Source organism: Arachis duranensis, chromosome 1 (assembly GCF_000817695.3).
Source record: "Arachis duranensis cultivar V14167 chromosome 1, aradu.V14167.gnm2.J7QH, whole genome shotgun sequence".
Classification (NCBI taxonomy): domain Eukaryota; kingdom Viridiplantae; phylum Streptophyta; class Magnoliopsida; order Fabales; family Fabaceae; genus Arachis; species Arachis duranensis.
Genome location: NC_029772.3, coordinates 95,420,649 through 95,430,933, shown reverse-complemented (window position 1 = coordinate 95,430,933; position 10,285 = coordinate 95,420,649). Strand labels below are relative to the sequence as shown.

General features: G+C 33.0%; 1 protein-coding gene across 1 annotated transcript; it reads right to left on the bottom strand.

The window, feature by feature from the left end:
• Positions 1-1,370: 1,370 nt before the first annotated feature.
• On the bottom strand, positions 1,371-2,362 carry LOC110276430 (uric acid degradation bifunctional protein TTL-like). Its single transcript, XM_021133292.1, has 4 exons — positions 2,210-2,362; positions 1,975-2,076; positions 1,748-1,880; positions 1,371-1,606 (listed from the first exon to the last, which is right to left on the bottom strand). Exons 1-4 carry the CDS (start codon positions 2,360-2,362, stop codon positions 1,371-1,373), a joined length of 624 nt encoding a protein of 207 aa, XP_020988951.1.
• Positions 2,363-10,285: the final 7,923 nt, after the last annotated feature.

Here is a 10,285-nt window from a genome sequence, read left to right as displayed (position 1 = left end):
AATAATAAAATTAACGGTTAAAACATAAATAAATAAATTTATTTATTATAATAATATAAAAAACACTTATTTATTGAGAATGATTTAGATACTTAATAATATGTTTTTGAGGTAGTATAAAATCACAAACAATTTTTTCTCTTAATTTTACTCTCTCTCTTTTCTGCTATTCTTCTTCCCCCCTTCCTTACAAACAAACGCTGAAATTCTCCCTCCCTTGTAAACCAAAATGCTAAAACCCTCACTAAAGTGAAACAACCACACTTTCTCTCCCCAAACTTGCGTTTTTTGCATTATAAAACACCTTTTTAAATTTCTTCTACAATACGTGTCAGACATGCAACTTTGCACCCTGCCAATTGCAAGTTGCAACTTATTTTTGCCCACCTACCAAACGCTGGTCGCATTTGAGCAGTTCTAAAATTGTCAAACGCCAATTTTGTCTGCATGCAAAGGATATGGGACACATTTCGGTGGTACCTGCTTCTCCCTCCATGCCAAATGCATCTTGTATTTTGCGGCAATTTTTTTTCTATTTCACAGTGACTTACGTTTTGTAGATTTTTAAACATACATATCCACATATATGTGAATAACACACCATGCAAGATAGCGGCGGATATTTAGCGGCGGTTTTTTCCAACCGCTGCTAAATAGAATCTGCTAGCGGTTCTTGTGGCAGATTTTGAGGAGGCTACCAATTACCAAATGATCTCATTTTGTAGCGGTTTTGTTGTAACCGCTGCAAAATGCCGAGTAGGTGAATACTTAGATAATCGTTTTGCAGCGGTTCTTGTGGCGGATTTGGAGGAGGCTACCAAATGATCTCATTTTGCAATGGTTTTGCTGTAACTGCCGCAAAATATCGAGTTGGTGAATACTTAGATACTCGTTTTGCAGCGGTTTTCTTCTAACGCTGCAATATTATTTTTAACTTGAATTTTTTTTGTTTAAACATTGCCTTGTTAAAACTATTTTAGTCCTCGCTATTTTTTTTACTGAAAAACATGTTTCAAACACTCCAACTTAATGCATTAAATAAATTTTCAATTTCGTGTTACATAAAAAATAATTCATTAATTAAAAAAATATTTATAAATGAATAACAAAAAACAAATTTACGAATCAGGTTTTCTCTTGTACTATCAACGCATTTTGAGTTTGTATTCAAGCATAAATGGTAACAAAAAAAAACAAGTGAATGTCCGAATTCATAAAGTCAAAATAAAGTTCAATAGAGCATAAAAATCAGAATTACTAAAGTAGACAAACAAGTATTGAGTCAAAATTTCTCATCAACATCGTATTGACCTGGCCAGAAATACTCTGTCACAAATCTACTGCAGTCAAGTGATAAAGAATCTGATAAGTCATCTCCAAATTATGGCAACTTGTTCAGATCGAAACCTCTTTTTTGCAGCATGTACATCATCTTCTCTATGTTGGGTGTATAAAGTTTTATTGTCTTCTTCTGAAACCTTATTGAGCTCAACATTCCTGGAGATGTCATATCCACCGGAGGTAATAGCATCTAAATCATCTTCTGAATCAATGTCTACTCCATCTAGAGTGTCATCAATTATTTCGCCTGAATATTCAAGTGACACTGAATATATGAACATGCAACCAACAACATAAATCTACTTAAAAGAAAATGGTAACTTCCAGGTCATTAAAGTGTAATTAAGAAAAAAAATTGCGGAATTATGGGAAGATAACTTCCAAAATTAACAAATACAAAATTAACTATTATCATCTCCTTCGTCGGTAGTTTGGACAGATTTTTTGGAAAGAAGCTCTCTAATAGCATGTTCTATATACTTTAATTCCTCTTTTGAAGCAATCTCCAACTTAACAACATGCGAATTATTAAAGCGCGTCTGCATCATAATAAAATGTATAGTTGATGGTCTTTTTTGTAAAGCATATTGTGTCTCTGTGATTCACTTTTTATGCTATAAATTTATTTCTAACCTTTAATTCAACAAGTATGTCTTTAGAGGTCCTACCAGCTACAAATGTCACAAAAACATACCCAAATTTCTCCTCGTACATTGTTTCCCATTCATGAAGTTCCTACAAATTTTAGCATGAACGTAACAACTATCATTGGTCAAATGTTGTAAGAATATATCAACTTAAAATACTTATTATTCAAATAATGTTTAACTCAAGTTTTTAAGGGTGTGGCTAATGAACAGACCTACACAGTAGCTTCGTTCGCTGTTTTCAAGTATTCATTAGAACAAGATCGTCCTGATATAGCCTCCAACCAAGACCTAACATTCAACTTATGGGACCATATGTCTCTGGAAACCGTAATTGCATGTTCCAATGAAGAGAATGGAGAGGCCATAGCCATTTCGTTAGTGAATGTTATGCCTGCACAGCATGATGAGAAATCCTCCATTTTTATTTCTCCTGTTACAACACCATTTTATGTTAACCATATTGGTCAATGATAACAATATTGTAATTCAACGCAATTTACTCGATATCATAATTTTCTTTATTGGAGATTAAGAACAACAACAATGATGATGACAACAACAAAGCCTTGAAAACCAACTTTTGCTTAGGGGTGAGCACGGGTCAATTTGGTTCGGATTCATGATAAAATTAGAACTGAACCGATTAAAATATAATTGGTTCGTTTTGGTTTGGATTTACATTTTTTTGTATATGTATCTGAACCAAACCAAACCGATTAAGAACGGATTGGTTCGGTTCGGGTAATTGGGTACCCGATAACTTTGAAATTCATAAAAAAACCAAATTTTTATCTTAAAAATTCAACAAGTACAATAACCATATACCATCAACAGAAATAATCCAAACATGTTAAACACCAAATACATTAAAAACTAAACTCATTAAAAATCCAAACATATTAATAGCGAATAATCTTTTTCTAATGGAAAAGTCATATATATATTTTTTATTTTTTATTTAATTAATATATATCGGGTTTGCAGGTTGGTTCAGGTTTCGCACCCACAGAACCGATACCCAAACCACAAATACGAAAACACAAATAGTAATGTAACCAGTAAACTGCGTACATCATAAACACTGTTAAACTTATTAAACACACACATATACCCTATAAATGATGTACATGTTTTTCATATTTTCACTATGCCACATCATCGATGTTATCAGAAACATCTTGTATTGGGTCTTCTATATCATCATCCCTTGTAAACTATAAATCACTGATGTCACCTGCTGCTGACATGTTCAACCCGGGCTGTGGAGAAAAAACTGCTTCAACTTCTTTATTCTCTCCTCCCATGTCATACAAGTCTCGTGGTTTTACATGAACCACTACACTCCATTCTTGATCTACTTCATTACGTACATATTACACGAGATGAGATTCTGATGTCAATATGTACGGTTCATCCTCTTTTCGATCACCGGTGTAAATTGGATGAATGAAATTAACGCTGGTAAGCCCAGATGGTCTTGTTTGATGCCTTTGCTCGTAGTTGTATCAGCACAAATACATCTGAACAAAATCACTGTGAAATGGCAGCTGTAGTTCAATTCGATTATGTCCACAATTTTTTCATAATATGGAACACTACCAACAGCCACTCTATTGTCACGCATGCTTGAATAACTTCTTGTATTGGTTGAGACATAAACTCCACTATTTTGGGTTTTCAGCCCGTCTTCTTTTGTAAAAAGTCTAAACTTGTACCCATTGATGTTGTACGCCCCAAAATGTCTTGCCTGAAGCATGGGATCACATGCCAGTTACTTCATTTATAGTACTGTCCATTGGAACCTGGCACCATAAATTAGAGTTTGTTCGTATAAAACATTGGAATTCGTAATTTATAATTCTAGGGCACAAATAAGTTGGTCAGATTAAATTTCTATGAACCTCACGATTGAACCAGCAAGAAAATTCTGCATGCACAACACGGTCTATCTTAGATTGCGACCTTGTTTGATGCCGTAATTTTCGCTTTGTTTCTGCCCTACAAGAAATTAGTCCAACGACAGAAGGTTTGAAATGGGTTATAATCGTGCTTAATGATTACATGTGCATACTTACTCAATAAATGGAACGACGGCCTCGCAATTGACTAGCACATGATGATGTGTCTGATCTCTTTCCATCGGGGTTAGTCCAAAATGTGAAACAGCCCCTGAAGCTTTTCCAATTTTTGGGAACATAGTTTTTCCTGTATTGTTTGTAATATCAACAGGTTGATCATCAACTCGCACTAATCTGTTGATTCTAGTCTCAATATTATCCAAATAACTGGAGCAAAATGTCAAAATCTCCTCAGATAAATAGACTTCCGCAATTGAGCCTTTTGTTTGTGTCCTGTTATGCATGTATTGCTTCAATCATCCTAAGTACCTTTTATATAAATACGACATAATGCTTAGTATATACGTAACGAGACAAAATAAATATATTAAAGGCGTTTAGTAGCAAGCTAACCTTTCTATTGGATACATCCACCGATAATGTACCGGGCCACCAAGTTTTAGTTTATCAACAAGATGCACCGTAAGGTGAACCATGACAGTGAAAAAGGATGGAGGAAAAATCATTTCCATCTGACACAGAGTTTGCACAACATGATTCTGAAGGCCACCAAGCTGCATAGGATTTACAGCTTTCCCACAGAGTTCTCAGAAAAATGAAGACAAATTCGTAATTACATTCGACACCGGACTCGGCAATGCATTCTTCACCAAAATTGGAAGTAATTATTCCATTAGAATGTGGTAGTCGTGACTTTTCAACCCATACAACTTGCGCTGTCGGATGTCAACACAACGAGCAATATTGCTCGAGTAACCATCTGGAAAGAACAGTTCTGTAGAGTCTTCAGGAATACATCCTTCTGTGGATTCGACATTGTGAAGATTGCTGAAGGATATTTACCACCTTTGTCTGGCCACAATTCAGACCTTATGCCCATGCTTTGTAAATCTTTGCGAGCTTTAAGATTGTCTTTTGATTTGACACTATCGCTTAAGATAGTGAAGACCACATTGTCACAAATATTTTTCTCTATATGCATCACATCAAGGTTATGACGCAACATGTGATCCTTCCAGTACGGAAGTTCAAAGAACACACTCCTCTTTTTTTGTTGGATGAAAACATGACTCGAAAATTATAAAGTCTAATTTAAACAACTGTTCATAAATAAAATAAGTGATAAAAATTAGACATAAGATTTAAACTTCTTGTTATTTGGTACAAAAATAAATATAATAAAAAAATCATTGTTTCCATATATAGTAACAGAAAATTCAACTTTTTTATTTTCTAGAGCTGTTTATTTTTTTAGTTTTCATCTTTAATTTTTAACTTTAGTTTAATTTTGTTAATAAAAAAAGTACTAATATCAGCTGACTTTAATTTTCAACTTCTATTCTAAATGAAATTATGTGACTTCGTAGTTTGTATGCATTATATAATAAAAAAATACTTATAATAGAAAAAAATAAAACTTATTTGTTCGTTACATTTATAGGAGTATAGATGATTAACATAAGAGTTATGAGACATTTTTTTCTATCTTATCTTAAAGATATATGTGGTAGTAACTATTTATAATTAAAGAGAACATAAAAAGATTAAAAATATGAGGCAGCTTAGATAATAATAAATTCTTTAATAATATGTATAATAAAAAAATTCTTTAAAATGATGTAATTCACCATAAATTTTTTTAGGATAAATATGACATTATTTATTTATTTATTCAGTTTGTTGGTTACAAATCATCAATAGAGTGACTTCTAGTTATTACTCAGTGGAGGAATACAACAAAGACATAAAAATTTAAGACGAACTATTTAATTAAGTATTAAAATATTTATAATCTAGGATTAATATTTTAATTAAAAAATGAATACATTAAATATTAATTCAATATGTCAAATAATATCGATTTTCATTAATAACTGACCATTTCATAAAAATAAATGATAAGGACAAACATGGGAAATATTATTATGAAAAACCAAAAAGGGGACTAATAAAGCTAAGATATTCTAAATAATACAAAATATACACAAAGCTCAATACTCACCTTATGTTTGTAGCTCAAAGATGCTAAAATAATAGTCTGAAATATATATAAAAAAGAAGTAAAAGAGTTAGTAAACAAAAAATTACTTCCAAAAAATTTATCTCTTCATCAAAATATTTCCAACAAGTTTTATCATGAAAAATAATTTAAGATGATTATATTCGAAACAATAATTTAGGAATAATTAAACTTAAATAACATATTTCACATACAACAAACATAAAAATAAAAAAAAAGTTCGTCAATATAAAACGTCCACAAAACCAATTTATTATTTCTCCTTATATAGAACATAAATAATCAAAAAATAAAAATTGAAGCCTTCATTAAAATTTTTAGTAAAAGATATTTATAAACATTAGGTAATTAACCAAAAATTGGTAAAAGATGACATATTTTCTTTTTTCTTGTATTTTTAAATATACTCGGTAAAACAGAAAAATTAGATATTTTAAAAAACGAAATTGAACCGGCCGAGAAATGATAAAACAAACTGAACCGTGATCCGACCGGTTTTTTGAAGGGACATCAAAACATTGCCGTTTCAGCCTCCAGTTAGCCCTAATTACATCCCATTCCCTCCAGATGAGGAGATCCATATTTCATAGGTCAGAGCGCCGCTCTCACGTGAAGGGCTCCTCCCAATCTCTTCCAGCGCGTCGTCCCTCACCTCCGTCCTGCCACCTCCACGTGCTACCGCCGTCGTCCCTCAGGTCGCTCCCTTCCCCTCCGTCGCAACCCTCCTTCCCTTCCATTAAGCAGCCACCGTGGGAACCTCAAAGCCTCCCTCGTGCACCCACGCCGCCGCTAGCTCTGTTCGTCACTTGGTCCGAAAGTGCTCCACCATTGCTCCTTGCCTTGGTCACTCGGTGGCTCTGTCTCCCCTCCATCAACGTTGACGGAATCTTCGAGCTTCCAGGTATTTTTTTTAAGATATGAAGGTTTGATTAACTTATTGAGTAACTATTGCAGTGTTGCATGTCTCTGTATCCATAATGAGTATTATTGAAAAAAAATTTATTTTGTGAAGCTCTATGCTGTGAAGTGTGTGAAGCTATGTTGCATGTCTTTGATATACTGAAATGTGATTTACTGATATGTTAATTTTCTGAGTTGTAAAGTGTGAACTGATCGAACTAGAAATTACTTAACTAAACTGTGAACTTTGTTTAATAATAATGGTTGTTTACTGAGCTGATTTTTCATTGTTTACGTAACTGAATTTTATTGTTTGTTGAATAATTGGGAATAATCTTGAATAATTTTGAATAATTTTGGATAAACATGTGGTTCATTATTATGACAAACCAATAAAATTAATAACATACAAAAGAGACTAAAAATGTACTAATAACTTAGTATTCACTTAATTCATGTAGGTGAAACATATAAAAAATGAGCAAAAGAGTTAATATATTAAAAAGAAAAGAATAATCTTCTAAAAATTTACGCCTTCAAGGAAACATTTTAAAAAATTTTACATTCAAATATAAGTTAAAAATATTGTATTCAAAACAATAACGGAGGAAAATAATAATAATAATAAAATATATCTTAAACACCATTAAAAAAAACTCAAGAGGATCAGGGATATAAAACGGTTTTAACCTCAATTAATAGTCTCTCCTTAAATAGAATAGAAATAATCAAGAAAAAAAATGAAAACGGAAAATATAGAATAAAACAACCAAAATGGTCATACAAATGAAAAAAATCAGTTTACAAACTCTATTACGAGGATTTTTACTTACTTGAAAAATTATGAACAACGAATATTTGAGTGTACACATTGGAAAAAAGATTAGCATCTAACACTGAAAATAGTGGTACTTGGGTGAATGTGTAGTTGAAAAATGATATAAACGAAAATCACCAGAAGATTGTTGTTGGCTCCTAACATTTGAAAAGAAGAAGATTTGAGATATTGAGTTTACAATTATTTGAGATGAAATATGTTATTATATAGACTACCAAACACCTTTAAAATATAACTAATAATCAAGTTTGTTTTGAAGATAAGAAAAAAAAAAGCGAATTTGCCATCCTTCACTGCATTTACAGTCACTTTTTGAACTGACAGAATTTCTTCGGTTACAATTAATTAAATAAAAGGATAAATTAATTATATAAAAGGATAAATTAATTAGAAGGAGAAACGGGCTACTCAAATCCGATAACTTAATTTTGAAATCCATAAGCTAGTTAACTAAACGGCGGAAAATCTAATTGAGATCAAATTGTTAGGATTTCAAAAAATCACCCAATATTTTAGCAGTCACTGTATCCCGTCTTCTTAACCTACTCCGCGCCTCCTTCACCCCAAACGAAAGCAACCTGAGACAGCTTAAACCCCAGATCACAAACCCTTCTAAGTGTAACGTATAGCCTCCAGTCAGCTTCATCCTCCATAGCACCACCACTCATTAACACCGAACTGCCTTCTGTTGCTGTTGCTGCACATCGTGCGTGTCGTCAGCCCTTGCTCCTTGGAAGGTCGCCCCATCTTCGTCGTTTGGAAGTCCTGGAGAGATCAATGTAGCAGCCTCCGTAGTAATATTCATGGCTTATTTTTTAATTTTCGTCTTCTCTTCAGATTTTTTTCCCTTAGAACAATTTTTTTGCTCCATAAACAAGTTTCGTTCTGGAAACCCTGTTCCCTCTCACCTAATCATGTATTCTTCTCTGCTTTGAGTTGTTGATGTCATAAGTATTCTTTTGTTGCTTATTCCTTAGAAAGTGTAATTACTCTTCTCCGTGCATTCAAATTCTCTTAGTAAACTAACGTTTAAAGTTTGTTCCCTCTGTTAGAAAATGACGTGACTTCTTGTATGGAGTTGACTGTTAAGGAAGCATTAGCACTTTCTCCTGGAAAGAAGATCATACTCCGACATAACAGAAAGTTGCAACAAGTTGGTCAGGCAGCGGGCCTATTGAGCGGGTTCTTGGGGACATTGGGAGTTGATTTTCAACAGTTACCAATTTGTGAAAAAAGTTGAAAGACAATGAATAAGGCTTTCAAGGAGCATGCGTTTGACCAGGTTAAGGTAATGTTTAAGTTTGTTGATAAAGTAAGGTGTTACTAATGCTTGGTGTAAAAAGCTTTTTTTTCTATTAAATGAACAGTACAAGAGAAAGATTAAGACGCACACACATGATATCGACCATACAAATTTTATAGAATATCGATAAATATCTAAGCACTTTTTTGTTTAGTGTAAATTGCACTACGTTATTATATAGCTTAGTCCCCAATTAATCCGGTCCTTCATGTATAGCAATGTAAGTAATAATTATAGTAATAATAATAACAATAATAATGATAAAACTTATAAACCTCATGAGAATGTTAAAGCTGCTCCTATTGTAAACAATTAGAGAGTGACTAGCTATTATTTATGACTTTCGGTTAAACAAAAATGTCAGAAGAAAATAAATATGGAACACATTTGCACAAGTTGAATTAGAGAAGAATAGTGCATATTGGGTTTCTTTTTTTTCACTGCTTTGAATTTTGTTGCCGATAATTGTTCATGTCTAATGATGTGTCTTTTGATAATATGCAAGTCTGTTTTAAGTGGTTAATTATTATATGTTTTCTTTATGTTAATTTTTGGTTTGATCCTTCTCAACCTTCCCGACCAAAAATCCCTTCACCTTTCAACTTTGTTATTGTTGTCCCTGCCTGTAGAAAGCTATTGTAGAAGAGATTCAGCCTGATTCCTTTGAAGGTTGTGTTGGGCTTAGAGAAGAGGGGTTGAATCTATGTCTTTCTTTTTAAGTTGCTGTTATGACCCTTTTAAACAAAATTACAATTCTGATTCTGTTTGAACTCAGCAGCGGAAATTTATGAGACAATTTATTTTTGTCTCACGAATATCAGAAAACAGAACTTAGCAGAGAAGAGAAAAACGAACACCAGTATGTATCCTGGTTTGGTTGCCTTGTGCCATGCAACCTACATCCAGTCTCCTCCACAATTATGGAAGAATTTCACTATAGTTAATAGAATTACATACACCAATTTCACACTCAAGTTCTATCCGAACTTGACATTGGCTATGCTAACTCCTAACTATTTACTCTTAGTGCTAACCCAACTAAGAAAGGGATACCAAACAGGTACAAGATTCAAGACACTTAGCCACCTTAAAGAAATCAGAAAAATAACTCTAGGCTTTTCTCTCAAGTGTATCACTCAGCCTTTTTCCACTCTT

Excerpts from the sequence above, each read along its gene's own strand:
- LOC110276430 (XM_021133292.1), bottom strand. The coding sequence starts at position 2,362 with ATGGCTATGGCCTCTCCATTCTCTTCATTGGAACATGCAATTACGGTT. Across the intron at positions 2,077-2,209 it reads AAACAGCGAACGAAGCTACT|GAACTTCATGAATGGGAAAC; the intron begins GTGTAGGTCTGT and ends TAAAATTTGTAG. Across the intron at positions 1,881-1,974 it reads ACATACTTGTTGAATTAAAG|ACGCGCTTTAATAATTCGCA; the intron begins GTTAGAAATAAA and ends ATTATGATGCAG.